Below are 24,959 nucleotides of genomic sequence, written 5' to 3' on the forward strand. Positions count from 1 at the left end.
TTCTCCTTTCAGGCAGTTGTAGAGTGATACTGTCCCCTCTGAGCCTCCTTTTGTATAGGATAAACACTCCCATCTCCCTCAGCCACTCCCAAGTTGTGCTCCAGAGCCTTTACCAGCTCCACTGCCCTTCTCTGGACATGCTCCAGCCCCTCAATGTCCTTCTTGTTGTGAAGGGCATGGAACTGGGCACAGGATTTGAGGTGTGGCTTCACCAGTGCTGGGTACAGGAGCACAATCCTTGCCCTGCTGGACAGATTATGGCTGATGCAGGCCAGGATGTCACTGGCCTTCTTGGCCACCTGGGCACACTCTGGCTCATGATCACCTACTATCAACCAGCACCCCCAGGTCATTTTCTGCTGGGCCACTTTGCAGCCACTCTTCCCTAAGCCTGTAGTGCTGGGCTGGGGCTGGTGTGGCCAAAGTACAGGACCCAGCACTCGGCCTTACTGAGTCTCATACAATTGTCTCAGCCCGTCAATCCAGCCTGTCCAGATAAATTCAACAGAATTCAACAGCTAGCTCAGAGATCTCAGGGCAGCAGAGTTGAACCCAAGTCTTCTCCAAGTTTTAAAAATATGACCAGTTCTCCACTAAAGCATCTGTAACTCTGAGTCACTGAATAAAAACTAAAAAAATCTGAAGACAGAAAAAAAATTATCTCACTGCATACACATAAAGATTTCTTTTCTGTCAGCTTCATACTGGTGAAGAGCAGTTGTCTGCAAGGCTTGGGTTAGGTTGCTTTTGCTGGGGAGTGTCATTAAGATGTTCAGTTATCATAAAAAAACAGCTGTTATTTTTGGGGAGTTTGGACAAGTTATTATGAGCAGTAATCTTTGTACATGTATGTAGACCAAAGGGGGGAAAATAGCTTTATCACATAGTTATGTGGCTGTGGAGCTGCTTCTGCATGCCTGCTGTCTCCTGATAATGCCTTTTTCCTTTATCAATTGCTGCTAAATTTCACTGGGAGCGAAACACTTGCTCATCAGAAATTTCCCCAAAAGCAATTGTATAGGTACCTGAAGCACAAGATGAGTGGAGGAAGGAGGGAAATGCCCTGGTGGGCTGCTGCCCTGAGCCCCTTTTCCTAGGATGCCCTCCCTGCCACAGACAGCCCTGGCACTGCTCTGCTCTGTGTGCAAGGTGGGTCCCTCTCAGCCAAGAGTCCAGCTTGCTGCTCCCAAGCTGCTCAGGGAGTGACTGCATTTCTGCAGGGAGCTCCAGGCTTGGGCTGCTCCTGCCCAGCCTCAGATGCTGCAGCAGCAGGCTTCTGCTCCCACTGTCAGACTCCATTGAAATGGTCAGGTTTTCTGGGAAAGTCATTTGTATCCCTGTTAAAAGGTATCCCCCTTGCTTTAGATTCTACTTGCAATTGCTTAGTAGAATAACAGAGACAGCAAAATCCCACCTGTGAGCTTGCAGTGCCTTGTTGTTAATGCTCCCTCCCCACCAGAACAAAGGCTTAGGAAATAGATGAAGTTTGGGGTGTTTAGACTTAACCAGGCCTGGCACTGCTGTCTCTGGCATTCAGTACTGGATTGTGTAAGCAGGGATGTTGTAAATAAAATAGCACTTTCCCGGAACTCTGAGTCCAGGTGCCGGCAGGCTATCTCTAAGTATTTCAGAAGTAGTTTCCATACCATGAAGCCTCTAAAATACAAGAGAAAATGGACTAAAAGGAGAGAAAAAATGGGGCAGGGATGTAAAAGAAAAACACATAGACCAGATGATAAAAAGGGAAACATGGTGAGATAGTCTCTTTTTAAAGCATGCATGTAGTTGTGTTGAAAATCACAGGAAAGAAAATCAGCAATTTGACAGAACCTAAACCCATTCATTTCTAAACACATGAACAGGTTTTTCTTAACAGGGAGGAAAGAAATACTTCCCACGGGTCATAGTTGATAGGCAGAGAGGGAGGGAGGGAGGGAGGGAGGGAGGGAGGGAGGGAGGGAGGGAGGGAGGGAGGGAGGGAGGGAGGGAGGAAGGAAGGAAGGAAGGAAGGAAGGAAGGAAGGAAGGAAGGAAGGAAGGAAGGAAGGAAGGAAGGAAGGAAGGAAGGAAGGAAGGAAGGAAGGAAGGAAGGAAGGAAGGAAGGAAGGAAGGAAGGAAGGAAGGAAGGAAGGAAGGAAGGAAGGAAGGAAGGAAGGAAGGAAGGAAGGAAGGAAGGAAGGAAGGAAGGAAGGAAGGAAGGAAGGAAGGAAGGAAGGTTGGTTTGCTGCACTCAGGTGAACAAAGACCTCTCAAGTTTAAAGCTGCTCTTGTACTTGCTGGAGTGATGCTGTCTCCAAGCAGTTGGCCTGGCAAACAGAGAGGTGCAGGGACACGTTTCCTTCCACAATCATCCCCTTAAAATTCCATTTGTCACTGTGCTGCATCACTCCCACAGGAAACACAAAGCCTTAGGCTGTCTCAGCAATCAAACGAAGGGATTATACAAAGTAAGAGGGAAAGCAAATAAGTATAAAATGGCCCAAACTGCTCCGAATTAGCTAAACCAACAAACATGGTCTTGGCCTTGGATCAATTGAGTCTGATGGGAACAAGCCCCAGCATCCCTGGGGTGCAACTTCCTATTTGATTTAGAAGCAGGCTTAACATTGCCAAAATAGGCCAATTCTATGATAAAATTAGTATGCAAAAGTATATTTCACTGCTTTAGGGAACTATTTACAAACTGGTTTTCTGTTGCTATATGCTCCTGGTCACCTGTGATGCTGCACTTGAGCTTTGGTGGGGATTTCCTGGAACTCAGAAGAAAACTGGGGGGAAACACTGCAAGTGGGAAAAAGGTTTGCATTTGAGGAGTTGGGGGGCAGACACAAAATTTAACCACTTATGCACTTGGTACCAGCAGATGTTAAAAGATTTTCCCATCAGGCAAAGCACAGCATTTTCCACAGGCTCAAGTCCAGTTGTTGCATTGTTGTTTACTGCTGAGACAGGCTTGGTGCTTCTCATGACAAGGCAGATGAAGGCTTGCAACATTTGGGTGAATATCAAGGGACCAAAGATCTCTGGTGCCTGCCCAGACGTCACTGATGGAAGCTCAAACTGAGCCTCAAAACACTGGGAAGCAAAAGCAGTGCTGTCTTCTGCTCAGTGTCCCTACTGTGGGAACCCTACTCTGGTGACCCAAAATGTTAAGGTAGATATCATCCAGTGCTTCTGTGGGCCATACACATATTCAAGCATGCCACCAAAGCCTAAGGTTTCCAGAGTGTTTAAGAAAGCCAGTTTTGGATCAGAAAATGGCTGTCCAGGTTGGGAAGCACCTAACAGAGATGAGGGTGGAATCTCCTCCTGCAGCAGCTCTAAACAGCAACCCTGCTTTGTTTTTCATGGGGCTGCACACATCCAAGAGTCCATGTCCTCAGCCCCAAAGCCAGGATCAGAGCTGCCCCACACATCATCTGAATCTCCTTCCCAGGGGCTGGGGGCTTCCAGGTCCCCTGGTACAGCAGAACTCCAAGGGTATATACCCAGGATAGGGGTGGCATATGTCCTCAGAGAGGACAGTGGGACTGACAGCTCTGTCCTGCCTCTCACTTGCCTCATCTTCCCCTCAGATCACCCCCATTTGCATGCTGCCCCTTTTCAAAGATGAGTCCCTGCTCCTTCTATCTCCACTTTTGGACTTCATCTTCCTTCCCCCGCTGCAGAGCACAGATAATGCTGTCTGCTTTCCCTTCTTTTCCCTTTCCTTCTCCCAGCCAGAACTCACCAGACAGATTCATTTATTTCTCTTTCAGAAGCTGTGTGTGACAAATATCTCTGCCAAGGGGCTCATCCAGGCTGCCAGGAATTGGCATAGAGCCAGATGCTTTGACCACAGCCTGTCCCTGTCAGCCATGAGCCTGCATGAGCTCACATTGAAGTTGTTTAAAGTTTTAACAGCACTTCTGTGTGAGCTAATCTTAAAAAAAGATTAACCCTTAAGAAGGGCTGGGTCAATTTTTTCCCAAGATATGAAGGCCACATAAAGCCCTTGCACAGGTCCCATCGCTCCCCATAGCCCCTCATGGACACTGTCCTGGGGCCCACAGGCAGGGCAGGAGAGGAAATTCAGAGTGTTTTCCCTCAACACCAGTATGTACCCTGCAGGCAACCAGGCATGTATCCACAAGGTCAACCTTCAGTGTGGGCTGAAGTCAGGTGTCCTAAACCTGAGACTCCATCAAATATCACTGTCCTTAGCAAAGAGCCCAAATTCAGCACAGTGAACCAGCCTGAGACGGTTTTAGATGCACCACTAAACCAGTGGCAATCACTAAAACCAGTATGAAGTGACAGGAATGGAAGCCAGATGGGAGGGTGTATTTACCTGGAATGAAGAACCACCACCAGTGTGTTGTTGCAACGTGAGGCACTCAAATCCCTGCAGAGGTTGATGCAGTTGCTGTATCAGAGGTGACAGTTACCCTGGCCAGAGTAAGAGAGAAAAGGCAGAGAAAGAATAAAAATAACCTTTTCCCCCCTCCAGAACTTATTTACCATCATCCTGTGTGACAAGGAGCAGCATTTCACCACAGCAAAAGCAAGTCAGCTCTGTGTCAGTGCTCTCAGAAACTCAGCTGTGGTGTCATCTCACAGAGCCTGTGATAGTTCCATAAGACTGTTGCTGTATCAGGGGTATCCAAACACAACAGGACTCTGCAAGTGGGTTCAATCCCAGTTTTGGCCATTTCCTTAAGGGTTAGACTCGACGATCCTTGTGGGTGCCTTTCAGCTCAGAGTACTCTGTGTAATTCTGTGTAATGTTTCTGCACTCTGAAGCTTTGCAGAGGTTGCAAAGCAATGTCAGGAAACCTTGAAAGCAACAAAAATTACCTGGTGTCTGCTATAAATCAAGGATACCACCACTGCCCAGCTTGCAGCTAAACTGATTATAAAGGGAAGCATATGCCCAACAAATGTGTGGCTCCTGTGCAACAAATTTTCCCCATCTTAACAAGGAAATCAGTTCCCTAATTTGAGTATAGGTCTGCTTTTTGTCTGTGCTGCGCAAATACACCCCAAAGACAAGTTGTGTTTTGAACAACTGTGGAAGCACAAGCTGTCCACCACCACAGAAGAAGAATGTGGAGAGAGGCTGTTTCCCCCTGTCCTGCAGCAGCTGAGCGCAGCACAGGGAACATTCTCTTATTCAAGGGTTTCAGTTTTGCCAAGTCAGGCAGCATTCCCAGCCCCGGACTTCATTTGAGGCTTGTAGGCATTTCCTTTTTACAGACTTCAACAGAGCTCAGCAGAGCCTGCTGGACCGACCTGGACAAACCATATCTGTGCCAGGGAATCATCTCATCCACCTGCCCACAGCATTCTGCTCCTCCAGAGCAAGCCTGTGAGGTAAGGCAGCTGAGACAAGGGAAGCTGCTCCCACAGAGTGGCAGGCCAGTTTTCTGGCCCCTGAGAAGTTACCACAAAGATGCAGAAGGGACAGACTCATAACAAAGAAATGTTTGTTCCTTCCCATGCTGCCTGTTGTGAAGGGAGATCTCTCCTGCAGAGCCTGGGGACTAGAAACAAGCAGGGAAGGGATGGACATGGCTGAAAATAGTCCTGGCTGAGACAAGCTTGAGAAAGGCAAAGAAAAACACAGAAAAGCAGCAGGAGTTGGTCCCATGGAACAGAACCCCCTACCACACATATGGGATCCGCCCAGATCCATTTCTTTTCCATAAACACTTCCCCCCTTATGTATTTTCCCTTCACTAACTGATTTGGGCTTCAGTCCATTTTACAGCTGTTGATGAGAAACTACAGCTCATCAGGAGCTTGTAATAGCCAGAGTCCTCACTTTCATTTGGTTTCCTTCTTCTCAGACACCTCTTGCTTTGTGAACTGCAGCGTGTGTGAGGAGTAATATGCCTCTATGTGGAAAAGTTGAATGTATTATATTTTAGTCTGGGCTCTGGGAATAATGCATTTATTTCTAAATAAAGAAACAAAATTGATTTCTTGCGTCCTTGTAAACCAAACATGGGACAAGGCTGTCAAAGGAAACGCATGCCACTAAGAAAAAAATTAACAGATAATTTCTGTTACATAAAGGGAGAAATATCCAAGTTAGACCATTTGACAGCACACATCACTGCATTACAACTGATGGTCATCAAAAAAGACAACCTTAGAAGAAACTGCCTCTGTGAGCTTGCAGACTGGAAGAGCAGAAAGGGTGCTGGCTTTGTGCTGGGCAGTCTTTGGGATATTTACTCAACAGAACCTTTAAAACCGAGCTTTATTGCACAAATGACAGGGAGCAAAATCCCACACCTGTGTTCAGAGAAGCTGGACCATGAATGAGTTTGGGCACAGACCCACAGGGCAGGGTGGTGTGGAGTGAACAGGACCTCACAGTCATGTTGAAGTCAGTGGAGCAAACTCAAAGGGAATGCTGAGCTACAAAGGATCCTGATGGTGCTTGGTGCCATTTGGGAGCAACCCTGGCACAGCCAAAAGATGTTCACTCACCACCCCAAAAAACACTTTTGCTGTGCCTTAGGTATCAGCAGGACAGTGTTTGACTCCAAGTATCTGTAGCTAACTGCAGAAGCAATCACTTCCAGGCTGGCTGCACAAGCCTGGCCCTGCTTGGAGGAAGGAAGAAAGAGGCATCACTGGCTGCTTTCAGTGACCAGTGAGGAAAAAGCTGCTCATAAAAAAAGTCTCAGTGGTGTCATGCACCACCAACATGGCAGGACACTGCACTCCCCCTCACAAAGCAGGGACTGGGGTCTACAACGTCTACAGCAGGAGACAGGCAGAGAATTTGCAAAACCTTTTTTTTTGCCTTCATGACATAGAGTTGACAGATGCTGCCTTCACTGTTGTCAAACTGACTTTACATGATTCTTAATCTTGCTGTTTTACAAAACAGTGGAAAAGGCAGTGAGTGATAAAGACAGAGGCTCTTGGAGGGGCTCCTGCTCAGGGCAGGTTTCCCTGCTCAGCAGCACAGCCATCACAAATCGTGCTCCTGCCACCCCACACTCCAGCTATTTCCCTTTCCACTGTGTGTACTCAGCACGCTGCTTTGCAAAGCAAGCATGTCTCTTCCAAGGTCACTTATACAAGGGGTGTTAGGAGATAAAAAGAGCACCTTGTTGTATTTGCATGGTAGTAACAAATACCAGATATTTCCTACATGAACTGATGGGCCTAGCTGTTACAGATGCTTAACAGCTCACAGATAAAACTTTCTAAGAGGACAGGGTTTGTTTTTTAAATCCAGAAGGCAAAACAAAGGTCGAAGTAGAACTGTAGAACTTCCAGAGATTAATAAAGATCCAAATCCCCAAGAATAAGCACTACAAGTTCCTCTTACTAGTCTTTAAACAGATTAACAGCTTCACTGTTTATCATTATAATCCAGCTAGAATTTTGAGGTAGGTGTGAAGTCATCTACCTTAAGAGAGTTGATGGTAGTGCAGGAAACCTGGATCCAGGATCTGAAACCTGAATCCAGGATCTAAAACCTACAGTGCACAGGTGCAGAAAAATACTGCAAAGTAGGAAACTGCAATGCAGGAATAAGTTTGCTCAGCAAATCAACCCCAAAAGAGATGGTGATGAGGAATGAGATTTTCAGTTCACCGATACCAAGAAGATGAGGGTGTAAAAATGTACTAACAGTGGTACAAGAAGCACCATAAAAGCTGAGCAAAACATCTCAGTAAATTTAAACAGTGAGCACTGCTGCTATACCTATTAAATTATTGCAAAGGTTAAAATCCTGAAAGTCATCAGCCAAGATGATCACACAGCTTCATAGCTGTGCATCAGAAGGTACCTGCAGAAATGGGAACATACCAGAGGTATGAGAACACAAGGGGTATGACAACTTCCAAAGGGCATTACGGCAGAGAGAGCTTTTGCTTTCTCCCATCTGTCAGATCAAAACACAACATATCAGCAATGAGAGCCTTCTGGGACACTCCAAACGGGACATCCAAGCTAACAGGTCTGCTAAGTAAAGAGAAAAGGGGTGAGGGGAAAGGGGTGTTAAGCAATCAATCACTTGAATGAATTGGGTTTGTGTGACACAGATGCAGGAACAAACTGCAGCTGTTGAGAGAAGCAGTAGGTTTTTTCAGCAGGTCTCTTTCAAGGAGAAAAGGCCCATCCAGAAATTCTTGCCAACGTGTAAATTATAAAAATTGAAGCTCAGAGAGCAACATGCTGGTTAACTGGAAAGGCTGAATTGCCCTGATTTGTATATAAAAGAACAGCAAGACTAAGACCCACTTTTCCTCATTACTACCATCCTCTTCTCCACTGTAATCTTGCCAAAAGAAGCCCACTTAGTCCCTGGGCAGGGATGATTTCTGCAGTAGGATTAGTGCCATTCTCCTTCCAACAAATTTTGGGGAATGGCATGATTTCTCTTGGTTCTGGAGTGATTGAGCACCCACTTCATGCTCCACAGGGATGTTGTTGTCTGCTGCCCTCTAGCTTTTACCTGCAGCTGTTGGTGGAAGGCAAACAGAAGCAGCAAATCCTTTAGTCCCAATCCAGTCACTAGGAGCTTTCACATTCAAATCATAATTAGATAAAAAGCCTTTGTAAAATGGGACCTTTCTCTTTCTTTTTCTTTCTTTCTTTCTTTCTTTCTTTCTTTCTTTCTTTCTTTCTTTCTTTCTTTCTTTCTTTCTTTCTTTCTTTCTTTCTTTCTTTCTTTCTTTCTTTCTTTCTTTCTTTCTTTCTTTCTTTCTTTCTTTCTTTCTTTTTTTCTTTCTTTCTTTTCTTTCTTTTCTTTCTTTTCTTTCTTTCTTTCTTTCTTTCTTTCTTTCTTTCTTTCTTTCTTTCTTTTCTTTCTTTTCTTTCTTTCTTTCTTTCTTTCTTTCTTTCTTTCTTTCTTTCTTTCTTTCTTTCTTTCTTTCTTTCTTTCTTTCTTTCTTTCTTTCTTTCTTTCTTTCTTTCTTTCTTTCTTTCTTTCTTTCTTTCTTTCTTTCTTTCTTCCTTCCTTCCTTCCTTCCTTCCTTCCTTCCTTCCTTCCTTCCTTCCTTCCTTCCTTCCTTCCTTCCTTCCTTCCTTCCTTCCTTCCTTCCTTCCTTCCTTCCTTCCTTCCCTCCTTCCTTCCCTCCTTCCTTCCTTCCTTCCTTCCTTCCCTCCTTCCTTCCCTCCTTTCATGCTGCTTCCCCTCTTATGAAGACAACTCCACCACAAAGAGGTGACTGCAAGTTACAGATGAATGTTGTTGTAAATTTGATTTCCACTGACTTCAGGCTTACTGACCCTCGAACAGCCTACCTCGATGCCCAGCTCTGAACAGAAACCCTAGAGCACACAAGTCAAATACCGTGTCTGAATCAGCAAGCTACTTGTGAACAAAAGAAGTTTCTCTAACACAGGAGGAAAAAAATTACTTCTAGATGTAACAGAGCAGAGAGACTTCTGGCAAGTCTTGGTTTGGTTTTGGGATACCAGGAGAAAAACGTACTGAAAGGTGTTACCCTTCTCCTTGATGCAGTCTATTTTAACACAGAATTCAGCAATGGTCCGGTCACATTTGAGGGATTGGTACATGAAAATGCACAAATAATTTTTGCAGTCTTTCATAAAGAGGATGTCTAGAAGGGAATTTTTCCAGACAGAAGATTCATCTGAGAGAGTCATGCAATGCATGTACAGCAAATAAATTAATTTTAGGCCATATAGGAAACAAAAGCATCTTTAGGAAGAAACTATTTATAACCTAATTCATGCTCTTATCCAGTTTTTAAGCTTCAATTTATTTGATTTGAGACTCAAAAAATTCTATATTGCTTTAGGTCAGGAATTCCTGACCTAAATCCTCAGGAATTCTTTTATTAATTTTTAGTTCTTCTAATCCTTAGTCTTTTCAGTCTAGATAGTCTAAGACTTCTGAAACTCTTCAAGATGGGATTTTTTGTCACTGACTGAATAATTATTTGTGGTTTTATACATGACAGCAGTTTATGGATATACCTCCAAAACTGTATCCACAGAGAAGCTTTTACATACCCTGATATTTTAAAAAAAAATGGTAGGGACATTAAACACCACCCCTGAGGCTCTGATCAAAAAGCCCAGAGGTCACAAGCAGGTGCTTTGGTTTATACAGATGCCCAGCAGAGCTTTTTAATGAAGGTTGGTCCCACTAGCCACCTCTGGTGAAAGCTGAATGATGTGTCAGAGCAGAGCCCCCAGGTCCCTCCCCAAGCACAGCACAGGAGCAGAGGCTCTGCTCTTTGCTCCCCTGCACCATTTGCAGCTGAGCCGCCTGTAGCAGAAAGTAACTTCCTGCCATCCCATTCAAGCAAGTGTTGGACTTGATCCTGGTAGATCCCGTCCAACTCAGAATATTCCGAGAGTCTTCTTCTGTGGTTCTATTAGAGAGTGCCCAAAAGAGAGCTACGAATGCGGTGACGGGCCCAGAGGGGAAGCCGTGTGAGGAGCGGCTGAGCTCACTGGGTCTGCACAGCCCGGAGGAGGCTGAGGGGAGCCCTCATCGCAGTTACAGCTACTGGTGAGGGGAAGAGGGGAGGCAGCCGCTGATCCCTTCCCTGTGGTGACTGGTGACGGGACCCGAGGCAATGGCCTGAAGTTGTGTCAGGGGAGGTTTAGGTTGGATATCAGGAAAAGGTTCTTCACCCACACGGCGGGTGAACCCTGGAACTTGACAGAGCTCGAGAAGCGTTTGGACAGTGCTCTCGGGCGCATGGTGTCAATCTTGGGGGTGGTTCCGTGCCGAGCCAGAAGCTGACTGGTTGATCCTTGCGGGTCGCTTCCAACACCCCCTGTCCCGTGTCCCGTGTCCCCGTGTCCCCGTTAACTTCCCGCTACGGAGCGCGGGTCCCGCTGGGAGCCACCGCCCCGCCCCCCTGAGCCCCGCCCTCCGCGCCGTTCGCGCTTTTCATTGGCCGAGGCGCCCGCCCGTCAGCGGCCGTTGCCGTGCGACCGGCCCGGCCCCGGGGGCGGCCATGGGGGCGGTGCCGCCCTGGAGGAGGTGCGGGGCCGGCGGCGGCGGGGCTCCGGCACGGCACCGGCACGGCTCGGCAACGGCACCCATGCACGGCGCGGAGGAGGCGGCGGGGCCGCGGGTGAAAGCGGCGAGCACGCAGACCGACAGTATGACCGGTGAGCCGGGCTGCGGGGGTGGGAGGGAGGGAGGGCGGGCCAGGGCCTGGCCCGCCGTGAGGGAACTGCGGCCCCGCCGCGCTGACGCCGGGCTGGACCGGGCCAGGCTGGGCCGGGCCGGACGGGTGTAAGGGAGGTGTGCGCTGACCGGCCCCTCGCGGGTCTCGCCTCACCCACCGGCTCCTCCCAGGGCCTGCCTGGTCCGTCCTCTGTTCAGGGGACACTTTTCGCCTCATCCCGGGGCTGTTCAGAGAGCCCGCGCCTTCCCCCTCTGCCGGTGATGCTTCACAGAGTGCTCCTGACCGTCACAGACAGTGCAGTAAAGTGTACATATAGATAAACATACATATATCCACATATGTGTATATATATGTATGTGTGTGTGTATATATAAAGGATCTGTATACTTATTATGTACCTATACTTTCATATATAAACATATATATAAATATTGGTAGCATATGCCTAATACATAAGATACTTTATATATTTATATACACCCTTGATACTACATACATTGTGTGTACATATATGCTATATAAACAGTCTGTGTATATATACATTAAGTATATATGCTTCTGTGTGTAGTATCTTTAAGCATATATCTAAATTAAATATATATATATATATATAATATATCTCCTCCATCCTCCCCCACTCATTCTTGACAACACCCTTCTCCATGAGGGCCTTTTGATAACATAAGCTTGTATTTTGCTCCCCCCTTCCGCCCCATTACAGCAATTTCTTGCCCTATACCAGGTATATTTAATGTGCATACAATGCAATGTGCAGGAAAATGATTGCCTTCTGAGGGGTGTTCTAACTAACCCCACAGCAGCCCCATGGTATGGGTTTGGTAGAGAGCAACTTTCTCACAGGGCTGGGGGTGCCCAGGAGAAACAGATGCTGGTAGATTCCACAGATCCCACTGCTGTGTCCCAGGGGAGTGGTGTGTGCACATAGATGTGATGTATGCATGGTTCTCAGACTGAGCACCATGGCAGGGCAGCCAGCTCTCCTGGGTGGATATATGAGTTTTGTTTCATCCCAGTTTTGTGGAAATCCAGTTTCCAAGCAAACAAAATTTATTAAAGCTGAAAATGGGATGTTTCCTTTTCCCAGGCAGCAGAGTCATGTCACTGGTAGCTTCCTCCTTGGTGTCAAGCACTTGTGAGAAGCCTTTCAGACATTGGACTAGGAACTCCTGTGTTATAGGCAGGACATAATCCTGGATCTGATCCATATCTGGGTAGGCTGTGCCCTGCTCCTGTTTGCTTCCAGGTGCAGCAGGGTTTTTGGCTCCAGCTTCCACACACACTTTCCCTGGAGCATGGCTCGCCTCACTGAAGCAAGATCCATAAGGGTCTTGGAGGAATAAGATCCAGGAGGAATAAAATCATATCTTTGTGTGAAGTGGGCCTGATGCACCTGGAAATAGCACTCCTTTTATATGTGGCTTTGCTTTCAGTAGCAGCAAGCCTGATTCCTTTATTTCCCCAGTCTTCTGTAGTTGCTTTTAATTCTGTAAGGCATCTTCTGCCTTTTTTCCAGTCCATTTTAACCAGCCTTCTCTTCACCCTGTTGAACCTAAGGGAGTGTTTAACTATCTAAGGGAGTGAAGATGCAAACACACAGATATGATAACTGTAACTGAAGATCTTTCCTTCTTCAGAATATTTTCCTGCTTCTCATTATAAATTCATGTCAGGATGTTCTTCAGTTTGTTTCCCATGCGTTTGACAGGTCACATTTGGGTTAGGTGCAAGAAAACAAAGAGTAATTAAAACTTTTTAAGTCTACTCTGTGTGCCACATTGTAGGCCATTCTAGAAAACACAAAGGTGTGTGTGTGCATTGGTATAAATTGCACTGTTTGTTTTAACTTGCCACTTGGGAACTGTATATGTGTGTGCTATGACAGGAGTAAACAGGGGCTGTAATGAGAATGAACTCAAGTGCCCATTTAACAAAATAGATTCTTCTTTAGGTGTGGCTTGTAGACTTTATTTTACTGTTTGCTTTTAGTACAAGTGACAACAGATCTTGGTGTGTGCTGCTTGCCATTTCTAGCACATATATCTGACTGTGCTGAACAGGTGCCCCTTGCAGTGCTTGTGCCAAGTGGAGTAGCCTAAGGAACTGGACAATGAGAGCTGGGCAGCCTAAGGAACAGTGGACAATGTGGCATCAGTGCTGCTGACAGGCCCATATTTGCTTTCCAAACCACACTTACCTGTGAAAAAAACTGCTAAAATACAGTCTGAAAATGGTGTTTCAGTCATGGATTGCATATGTTTATCTGTTGTCCTAATTGTTTGGGTTCACAGACATGCCATTAAACTAACCCCTCCCTCAGCTAGGTAATCTTAGTATCTGATTATATCTCTTCCAAGCTGTTAGACCTACTTAAACAATGTTTTTCTCTCTTCTGTTCCATTCTTGCTGCTGCCATTACCTCCTTTGCAAAAACTGTAAAATTTGTGGGAAAAGATAGAAATAATGCTATTGTCAGACAGCACGTGTGAGACCCACAGAGGAGTATGTGTTCATTACAGCTCTCTGTAAGCACCCCTGAAATGGGGACTGGAGATACTTCCAAGACTTAATAAAGTTCTTGCCAAGTGTGAGGCAAGATAGCTTTACATCTGGAACTGTGCAAGCTTTACCGAGCAGCACAGTGCTTCCTCCTTTTTCCTTTGTGGGGCACTCAGTAATGCTGAGTTGTTCTGGTCCTCAGAGGACAACTTCCAGATTTTGAGTAGAAGCACAGCATAAGGTGGTGCTCTGAGAAGGGATTTTTGCATTTGGATATTTTGTCAGAAGTAACAGCCTGAGCAAAAGGTTTAAATTTTTTTTAAAAAAACCTAGCCAAAATCTAAGCAGACTGTAAGAATCCAGAAGCAGGATCTCCAGAACCGATGTAACTGGAAGGTTTCACAATGGCTTGTCCACTCTCACTCGGGTATCAGTGTAAGATCATGATGTTTGTGCCTGGATATTTTTGCCCTCTTCTGTGGTGAGCCTGAAGCTGAATTAGAACTTGTTTCAGATTTCTCTAAGCATCTGTGAATCATTTGAGCACATTAAGTTGTGTGGGGTCTGATGATCTGATCTGTGATTTCTGCTGTACTCCTCTTAGTCAAACTAACTCACTGAATTTCAGTGAAAGTTTCACCAGTTCCTCTTGTTGCACAGATCTGGTCTCTGCATCTAGATGTGAGCATCCTGAGTTGGCAATGACTGCCCAGAAAAGGATGGTGTGGATGTAGCTGCTGAAAGAGCAGAACCAGCTTCTATAGCAGCTGTGGTATAAAAGACTTGAAAAATAATGTTCAGCAACATGGAGTTTTGTCAAGACCTAGGACATCCCTCTGGCTGTCCTGAGCAGCCAAGACCCCTGCCAGGGGTCTCAGGGACCCTGGCACAGAGCCCAAAATGCCTGTGGTTTTGATTATGACCCATGGAGCAAGTTACCAACCTTAGATGAAGATCTGCAAGCCATGACAAATTAATTAGAATGATAGTGAATTTATCACGAGGTGAAAAAGTAGATTTGGGGGTTTTTAGAATGGGGATTCAGGGGGGCAAGATGGAGGGATCTGGGCATGTCCAGCTTTTCTTCTTCTTCTTCTTCTTGGCCCCTATCTTCTGCTGTGATGTTGGCACTTTTAGATTGGTTTAGAGTAGAAGCTCACTGTCTAACATAGGTGATAGGTACTGGAAAGTTACTGTAAACATTGTATACATAGTTTTTAGTATAAAGACATAACACCACCCCGGGGGCAGTCAGAGTGCCTCTGTCTGTCCTGCTGAGCGGACCTTGGCAGGTCAGGAGAAGGAATTTTATAGATAAGAGACAATAAACAACCTTGAAACCGAGAAATGAAGAGCCATGACTCCTCCTTCAAGCGCCGGGCTGGGAAAAGAGATTTTCAACTTTTCGCAGGGTCACTCTGACAAGCTAGAGACCCCAACAGAGTTTCTTTATAAATATTTATCTTTTTTTTCTTCAAAACAGGTCAAATGCCAAGACTTTCTAAGGTCAATCTTTTTACTTTATTAAGTCTCTGGATGGAGCTCTTTCCCTCACCTGAGCAGCAGAAAAAATCCCAGGTAAAATGTCTGTGATTATTGTTAATTGGTCTTTCTGAAGAGCTCCTTCAGTGAATTTAATGCAACTGTTCTTTAGATGACACATAGTCCAGATGAAAAAAAAAAACCCAACCAAATGTAATAAACTTTTTTCAAATATTTTGTAGAAGTAAAAAAAAAAATCCAGTAGTGGGAGAAAAACAGCAAAATGGCTAAACAGCATGCTCTTTCTGAAAAACTTTGAAAGGCAAGATAGATACCCCATGAGGTGAAGCAAGCACTAAAAAATAGCAGGTGTTTTAAAGAGCACGACAAAGGAGGTGTGGTATGTACCCTGTCAGTGTGGGTAAAGTCAGTGTGGCTGTTGGTGTAGAGAGACTCTTTTAGAGTTACAATGTTCATGACTGTAGATGAGCAGTTCTCTTATGCAGTGGAGGTGTGCACAAGTACTTGAAATGTCTGCTGGTCAAGAACTTGTAGGTAACTACTTTAGTGACAAGGAAAAGAAACTGCCCTTGAGAGTGGGTCTTCTAAACTGTAACCAGTTACTCTTCAAAGTCAAGAGGCGTTTTCAGACTGACCTGGAACAGGATGTTTCCTGTTGTGATCAGAGTTGTTACTGGGCTCTTAAAATGATAACTGCATTGTGCAGAGCATACCCATGTGCTAAGATCCATAGCACATGGATCAGCCAGGGCAAAAAAAGATAGGAAAATAACCTGAGTGATAAGGCCTGATTTTCAGAGCTGGGTATGTCCCAGGCTAGATCTGAAGGAGGGATAGATGAGCAGCACCTATAGCCTTCAAAAGCAGTTTGAAATTTAGTCATTGAGTTAGAAATGGCACTTGGCTTGTGCATAGGGCTTTAGTAAAGTCTCATTCCTGTAACTAAAAAGCAGCTGAATAATTTGCAGATCTAAGGCAACAATGTTCAGTAGCAGCTGGATTGCATAAAGAGATCTGTTTCACCAGCTTCATCAAACTAGTTTGTATCCAGTTTTTTCAAAATATGTGGGAATCCAGATGTAATAGTTCTTGTCTGTGGTACGCAGGCTTCTTCCATGGAAGATTCTTTAGAACCAGGATTCATTACATAAATGAAGAGACAGAAATAAAGCTTGAGAAGCTATTGGCTCCCAGGATGGTCAGGCTTAAGACAGAAGTTAAATTCATGAGCATTTCCATATGCAGGTTGATTCAGAGAAGGTTTCAGCTATAATTGACAGAATTTTCTATGCTGCTTCTGCATTCTGTTACGGGTAAAGAAATGACCAGAAAAAATCAGAAATTTGTGACAAGTCCCTCTTTGGAGTTTGACAGAGACACTGCAGCCTGATATTAACAGTCACATGTGAAAGCAAAGCAACAAGAAAAATGCTCAAGAAAGTGCAGATTGCTTAATGAATTCATTTGTACTGAAGAGCTCTGTGCTCTACTGCTGGTCGGTTACTGTTATCCAAGGAAGAGGTGCAACATCTTTATGGAATCAATGTTGAAAAAAAGTAAAATAATAATAATAATGCCTTTTTCTGTAGGTGAAGAAGAGTGGTCTGGTTGTGGTGAAAAATATGAAGATTATTGGTCTTCATTGCTCCAGTACAGACTTGCATGCTGGCCAGATTGCACTCATTAAACATGGATCAAGACTTAAAAATTGTGATCTTTATTTTTCTAGAAAACCATGTTCAACTTGTTTAAAAATGATTGTAAATGGTAAGCAATGACTGTAGTAGAGTAGGAGTAGATGTTACACTTGTGATTGAAAACAGAAAGCCTATTTTCTCTTTGGACTGTCCCAGTTGTGAATGCCAATCCCTGATTTGTAGCCTGCATTGATGTTTACCATAAGGAAAAAATGAATGCGCATTTCTTGGAGCTGATGGTCAAGAAACTGGGGTTTGCTGCTTATTACTTATTACTGGTGGTGCTTGTCTCTTGGCTGGGACGCACTGCTGAGGTTCTGACTGTCCTTTTGCACTCTGCCAGAGCAACCCTAAGCCTAATGACAAGGCCTAGATGGATGTATTTTTCCTTGCTTTCCCTTTGCTTGTCCCTGACACCAGGGAAGAGTGGGTTTTTATGCAGAAATCACAGGAAGTACTTCAGGGTTTCCTTTACCCATGAGATAGGAAGACAAACCAGATCATTCACTTCCAGAAATGGGATCTGCTGGTACAGCCCTTCTGCAAATATTGATTTTTAATCTCAGTAGCAATGTCTATCAGTGCTAACTATTTAATGTATCTGTTGGATGTAAGATGCAAAATTAGGCAGTCACAAAGATCTGAGAACTTGGGTAACTCAATTTTTTATCTGTAGTCTGATTATCAAGTTGGATAACCCTTGATACTTGTATCTGCCAGCATTTTTGTTGTCTAGACACCCCTTAGGGAGGACTTGGGGCCTTAGAGAAGCAAAACCAGGGTTAGACAATAGTGTGTTGAATATGAGCTGTATGTTCCTCTGCACTTGCATGGTTCCTTCTGCTGCATTATCTTCTCTTCCAGCCGGGGTCAACAGGATTTCTTACTGGCCTGCAGATCCTGAAATCAGCTTGCAGAATGAGGTATCCAATCCAATGAGCACTGAGGATGCAAAGCTGGATGCCAAAGCAGTGGAAAGACTGAAGTCAAACAGCCGTGCTCGTGTGTGTGTGTTGCTTCAGCCTTTGGTGTGCTACATGGTACAGTTTATTGAAGAAACTTCCACTAAGTTTGATTTTATTCAGAAAATAGCAAAATCACAGCCTGACTATAACACTGACTTTTATACTGCCTGTAGGCAAGAGAGAATAAAAGAGTATGAAAGTTTATTTCTAATTTCAAATGAGGAAATGCACAAGCAAATATTGATGACAATGGGACTGGAGAACCTCTGTGAAAACCCATACTTCAGCAACCTTAGACAGAATATGAAAGATCTTGTCTTGGTCTTGGCGTCAGTGGCTGCCAGCGTGCCTGTCTTTGGATGCTTTGGGTTTTACAGGAGTGGATCCCAACGAACAAATGAAGGAGACGATCAGTGTTTGCCCCAGGACGTGGCAAGGCACTGTATGATACAAGCCAGACTACTTGCCTATCGGACAGGTGAGTCATTACCAGAGCACAGGAACAATCAGTAGGGGTCTCATCAGTAGAGCAAGTTCCTAATTTCAGTCTTATTCTTCCAAATACTTCCTTGAGCAAGGAATGCTCAGTACCATTCCTACACGTGTGAAATGAATGCAACAATAATAGTAAAGACTCCACAGGGGCACACAGTGTTGTTTGTGAAAGCTTTCCGTGAGGAAATCAGTGCAGGTGTTTCACATACAGTGCTGGCAAACCCTGCCCTGCCGGTGTGTCCAACGCCCAACTCAAAATAGAACAGAATGACATTTAAATTCTTCAAGCTGCTCTGAGGCTCTTTTTACTGAAGTCTCACAAGATGCTTCTGTTACCAAATAAATGTCAATATTTGAAGCAGATTATGTACACTTCAGAAAAAAGCAGTGAAATAATATCCTTCAGTAGGACATTAAGTACCATTATATTAAGTCTCCTAGTCCTAATGTTGTTAGTGGAAGTGCTTATATGTCTGGTGGGGTTTTCTTTGCACAGATGCTGGAGTTTTATGTCCAGGCTTCTGAGGAGGAAAGATAGTTATTGATTCTCTCTTGATAGAGATGACTTCTGTTAGCTTCTTTATTCTCTCTGGCTACCAATGCAGGAAAGTGATAAGTTCTTCCAGAGAACAGAAAACTTAAAACTTGATGGTACTCCATAGAGATGTTTTTGTACTCTAGATATGATAGTTGCTTTTTCTAAACCATTGTAAGCAAACAAATAGTACATGTACAAAGCTTAAACCAAAACTAATCCCCCCACACACCCATCCAAACCCAGCTTATTCAGTCAGGTACCCTCAGCAAATTTTGTCTCCAGAAATTGCAGAAATGACATTTTTTAGATGTAATTCAGAAGTTTCTTTGAACCAGTTATGAGTTCTTTGTACAGCTTCTGTTATACAAAACAAGATGGAATGACCAAGCTTGAGTACTCTTGGGGCAGTAAAATTCAGGTTTAGCTGTAGTATTCAGCCTGGACTCAGGTCTGGGGTTTGAGCCAGCTTTTATTGCACTGCAATGAAATGAAAATAAATAGCAGCTCACACACATATTTGGGTGCTTTACACTATTATATAGGTGGATTTAAAGGGAGCAAGAATATAGGATGTTTTCTATGCTGGTTTAATCAGTCATTATCATCATCTCTTCATCAGTGTCTAATAAATATGCAGAATATAGATGAAGACAGCTTTGATAAAGTACATCTTTGGCAGGAAAGACCCTCTTTGAGTTACTGCATATGGTAGTGATACTAAGGATGATGGAAATGATTCATGGAAACAGGGTGTTCTGCAATATTAATCAATGGAAGCCTGAAATGTTTTTCTCTTTGATATGCTCAAGATTCTCATCAGTAACTACTGGGGAAGATTTTCAAGTGCTGTAAAAACCATCCAAGTCACATAAGGAAAGCTCTGTACCAGTTTTCCTATGGTGGTGATAGACTACACCCCCAAAATCCAATTGTTAATATTTTGTCTCTAAATTTGGTATAAAATAGGACTAATTTTTATATGACTTCAGATCACAAAAGCGTAAACTTCAAGAATAGCAGAAATTAAGTCATTAAATTAAGTAGTAAACAAGAAGGTTTCTATCAGTTAGCTGTCTCACATTGGTGAACCTGTCCACACATATTCTTGGCATGCATTTTCTTATCCATGTGTTGGTTGCTTCATTTCACTTGTGAACAAATGTACACAGCAGAATCTTAGAATGACTGCCTTGCAGTAAGAGTACACCCAGCTTTTACAGTGGACTCATATGATTTACAAGCTTTTTATCTTTCTGCATTTCTTTCCTCCTGTTCACAAAGCAACAATAAATGTTACTCCTTTCTCTAGGATGTCGTATGTTTATGTATAGGTAACTCAGAAGTGCTTTATTTGTTATTTACTCCTAAAATGTTATGTGTTTTAGAGGATCATAAAACGGGAGTTGGAGCTATTATTTGGGCAGAGGAAAAATCAGTAAGTATTGAAAAAGTTACTTTTTCTTGCGCTCACAATTCATACACTGGATTTGCACTTATTATTTTCCTTTAGGTTTATACACTTCCGTTTTTCATGCACACACGCAGAGCTTTAGTAACTAAGTTAATGACTGGTTTATTGTTATGCTTTAAGATGAAGGAGAAGTATAAATTATTTTAGTAACTACAACAGTGTCTCTTCCGGGATTTTCAGTGTGCCTGCTTCCCCAGTCATTGTCAGTTATTCCAGGTATCCTGGCTACAAGGTGTTGCCACAGCTGCTGATCAGGCAGCATGTGCCCTGCACAGCCCCTCTTAGCAGCTCTTTTTAGGAGAGGTCTCAGTGCAATTATAGCCTGACAGTCTCCTGAGGATATGTGTTGCAGTTAAATGCTGTATGGGCGTTAGCACATTCCTTTTTAGATCAAAGCTGTGTTTTTCTATGAATACTGTTACAGTGCTTTTTCCCATCCAAACAGAAAAAATTTGTTCTTTGTATCTCTGTTTATGCATGTTGCCAATCCCAGGAGGCCTCATTCTTCATGAAGGTGCAACATACTCTTAATTTGTTGTTAACACTTCAATCATCAGTTGCTTATGGCTATTTTGTTTCTTTTTCTTCAATGACCAATTGCCTCCTATCAGCCCCCTGGTTACTGAGTCTGTTAAAAGACCGGCAAAACACCTTCTCTGGCACATCAGGGATGAACTCCAGCTGTATTTAATCATGTACATTGTTAAGGACTAAATCCTTCAGACTTCTTGTCCTTGCTGTCAGTATTACTTGCCAAAAGGAAAGCCTCAAAAGCCTGGTGCAGGTAACAGAGGTGTTACACTTTACCTGTGCAGCTCCTACAGGGCTCAGTGGAAAAGCTTCAGACAGGCATGGAGCAGTTGGCAAGAGCTGAGCTGTCTGATCATGCAAAAGTATACATTCCATTGTACTTTGGCTTAGAACTCAGTTGAAATACCATCCAAATTTGATGCTTTGTTTGCTGTTGCAGAGAGGCTGTGATGGAACAGGAGCAATGTATTTTGTAGGCTGTGGTTACAATGCCTTTCCTGTTGGATCTGAATATGCTGATTTTCCCCACATGGATGATAAGCAGAAAGATCGGGAAATCAGAAAGTTCAGATACATTATCCATGCAGAGCAGAACGCCCTGACGTTCAGGTAATGGGTTTATTTTTACCACAGACAAGAATGAGATGGTTTGGAAACAATTCCACAATAAATGCATGTTGTGGTTTAAGCCCAGTGCAGAAGATACACACCAGGCAGCCTCTTGCTCACCCTCCTGCCCCTGTGGAATGGGGAGAAGAATCAAAAATAAAACTTGTAGGTTGAGACAAAAACAGTTTAATAATTGAACCAAATTAAAATTTATTAATAATAGTAGATGATAATAAGAATAAAACCCAATGTAAAAACAAGTAATGCACAATACAATTGCTCACCTTCCACTGATCAATGCCCTACCCTATCACCAAACTCTGATCAATGTCCCTTCTAGGTAACTCCCCCAGTTGATATACTGGGAGTGACATTCTCTATCATGGAATATCCTTTGGTCCAGTTTGGGTCACCGTTCCTGCTTCTTGTGCAGCTCCTCACTGCCAGAATATGAATCAAAGCACTTGATTCAGAGTAAGCATTACTTAGCAACAACTAAAACATCAGTCTGTTTTCAACATTATTCTCATACTAAATCCAAGGGACAGCACTGCACCAGCTGCTGAGAAGAAATTACGTGTATTCCAGGCCAAACTAGGACAATGTATGATGTCACTGTGATGAACTGTGGCTTGCAATCACAGTCTTTTTTATGCCTGTGATGTAGAAGCTGGATGTATATTGGCACAGTCATCTCCTGGGGTTTCCTGAGATTTCTTATATGAAATTGGGTTTTAAAGGATATTGGCTCCTTCAGTTATCCTTCAGATAAAAGCCACTGGCTCTGGTTCTTGCTAAACCATGCTATAATCCAAAATGAGGAAGTGTGGCAGTTGGTGAAGCTTCCAACAATAATAGGTGTGGAGACATGGGATGGGTGTTGTTCACAGATAGTGATACCAAACCAGATTCCATTGTGTACTTGTGCACTTAATTAGGAATAAGTTTCTCCTGAGAGTAAATAACACTTCTTTGCTTACTTTTTGAGGTATCAAATTTGTAACAATTGAAAACGACCAAGACAAAAACTGAAAATTCTGTTTTCTGACTACTTGTAGGTGTCGAGAAATAAAGCCAGATGAGAGAAGCATGATATTTGTAACAAAATGTCCATGTGATGAATGTGTCCCTTTAATTAAAGGAGCTGGTATCAAGCAGATTTATGCAGGAGATGATGATGCTGGAAAAAAGAAGGCAGATATATCTTATATGAAGTTCGGTGAACTTGAAGGTGTAAGCAAATTTACAGTAAGTGTCTAAATGTACTGTATTCTAAAAATTGGGGACAGCATTGATGGGAGAGTAGAGTGAGCAGTCATCTGCAGCCAGCGTAGAAGAGTGCTGTGCTGTTTAGTCAAGTGAGTGGAATTGAGAGATTGCTCTGTCACAGTTCTGGGGAGCAGTGCTGTGTCATGTGCCAGAGGATGGGGCCAAGACCCTCTGTTTATCTACATGGAGGATTTCCCATGAACTTGCTGTTGTTGGAGGTGGTCTCTTCACATGATGAAGTTCTATCCAAGCCTCCCCTGTCACAGCATGACAACTGATTTTGTAGGTCACTGTGTGATTTTGTTGGCCCTTCCAGCAGCTCCCAAAGGAGCTGCAGTGTATTTTGAATGTGGCCTAGTGCACCTGCAGTCAGGGCACTCCATGACAGACTGCAGCACTGTTGGTGTGAGCAGTTTCAAGGGAATTAACATCTGCATGCCTGTAATAGTTATTTGTCCTCAAAGCAAGAGTGTTCAAGAGGTAGTCCTTGATTTCCCACCTCACAAGTCATGCCTCTCACTGAATGCCTCTAGGGTACTTTTCCTGTCTCACTTGGCTCCTTATTCTGTCTTCTGGAATAAGTAAACATTTTCTTCTTTTTTTACCAGTGGCAGTTAAGTCCTTTGCACACTAATGCACTTGAATTCCATGACCCTACAGCCAGGGAAAGTAAGTATTTTTTCATTAATTCATTTTATGACTGCAATCAATAAGTGAGATCTCATTTTAAACCAACCTGATTCCCTCTGAGATTGTTTTGTCTTAATTAGTCTTGATTTCAGTGAGTCAAATTTTGCTATGAAACGTTTTCTGAGGTTTTTGAATAGATGAGCTCTCTGTTGTAGTAATAAGTAACTGTAATAAGTGAACTAACTTGTAACAAAATGCTTGGCATTGACACACATTGCAAAATCTAGCAATGCTACTGTGAAGGTCAGTAACATGCTGTTTGGTATGGAGATAATTTTAGACTGCTTTATCATGTTTTAAATTTTGTTCTAGAAAGACTTTTTAGATTGTGTTCTATAAAGAGTACTATTATTTTTCAAGATAAATTGGACTGGGCTTCTTTGAGTCACAAAATCCTTGTTGACACTCACCCCTTTAGCAAGGGAGCTGTCATCTTTTCAAAACAGAGTTTAGATAAATCTTACTTTGAAGCCTTTTTGTGCTACCAAAGAGACCCATCATAGGCATCTACTGTCAGCTATCAATCCTTGAAATGTTACTTATCCAGAGTGGAAAACAACATGGAAAATGGCAGCTAAATAATTTTTGTGCTTCAAGCATGAAGACACAGTGTAAAGATGCATTGAGTACCATGTTAGGAGCATAAGACAGACTGAAGGTAGTTTTTGTGGCACACAAATAGCCACATACTCTGAGCAAATTCCTACTTGTATTGAAATAAGTTTAGTGGAGAAGTTGTTAGCTTGTGGGCTGGGGGAAGGGGGGGAGCGATGGGCTAAGAGTAGTGTTTATGGCATTAGTGATCACTGCAAAATGTTAGGGCTTTTTTGTCCCTCTCTCTCTTAATGGTTTTTAGACCCAGCTGAAGAAAGATTAATCCTGGGGTACTTTGTTTGACAACTTTTAACCGGGCTCATTTCTCTAACAGATTTCTTTAATGTGATTTGCCTGCATTTTCAACACTGCACTGGTTTAAGTTCCTCTCTTTCCTTGGTGTATTCCTATTGGTTATGATTATTGCATGTTCCTTTGTAAGGGGAAGAATACAATCTCCCCCCTGTTCCCCACCCCAGTGTTATTCCAGTGACCCTGTCCATGTTGAGTATTAAGCTATTCTTACTATTGTATTAATGCTCCATGCATGTTTTTTTCTTTAGATGGGGTCCAGAAAACAAAATCGCTGGATGACCAGCAGCACCAAAGCAAGAAACTGTGTCTCGGTCATTACTGAAAAATTAAGCACTTCCTGCAGTCTTGCTTCGTACTTTTTATAATACAGCCTGTTTGCACTTTCAGATAAGGAAGAGTTTTATTTATTGTTTGGAAAGTGAATTTTAGAATAAGTTTATTTATGATGTCTTAAATGTTTTGCAGCGTTACCTGAAGGTCTTTTTAATTTAGAAGCTCCTGGCGAAAAAATGCTGCTTGTATTTTCTGTGAAAGTAACTGGGTGGCTGATCATTTTTAACACGTTAAAAAAATATACTGAAAGTTCATTGGTGGTAGATCAGAGTAATAATAAAATGGTGTCTTATTTGCTTGTGGTATG

General features: G+C 43.3%; 1 protein-coding gene across 1 annotated transcript; it reads left to right on the plus strand.

Annotated features, from left to right (window-relative positions):
* Window positions 1–10,948: 10,948 nt before the first annotated feature.
* CDADC1 (cytidine and dCMP deaminase domain containing 1) lies at window positions 10,949–24,959 on the plus strand (the record flags this gene model as incomplete). Its single annotated transcript, XM_084224221.1, has 9 exons — window positions 10,949–11,105; window positions 15,126–15,220; window positions 16,735–16,912; window positions 17,707–18,285; window positions 20,226–20,275; window positions 21,282–21,451; window positions 22,510–22,699; window positions 23,329–23,389; window positions 24,568–24,959. The coding sequence occupies 9 exons, from the start codon at window positions 10,949–10,951 to the stop codon at window positions 24,639–24,641; spliced, it is 1,554 nt and encodes a 517-aa protein (XP_084080347.1). The 3' UTR covers window positions 24,642–24,959.

Source organism: Fringilla coelebs, assembly GCF_963513975.1.
Source record: "Fringilla coelebs genome assembly, chromosome: 2".
Lineage (NCBI taxonomy): Eukaryota > Metazoa > Chordata > Aves > Passeriformes > Fringillidae > Fringilla > Fringilla coelebs.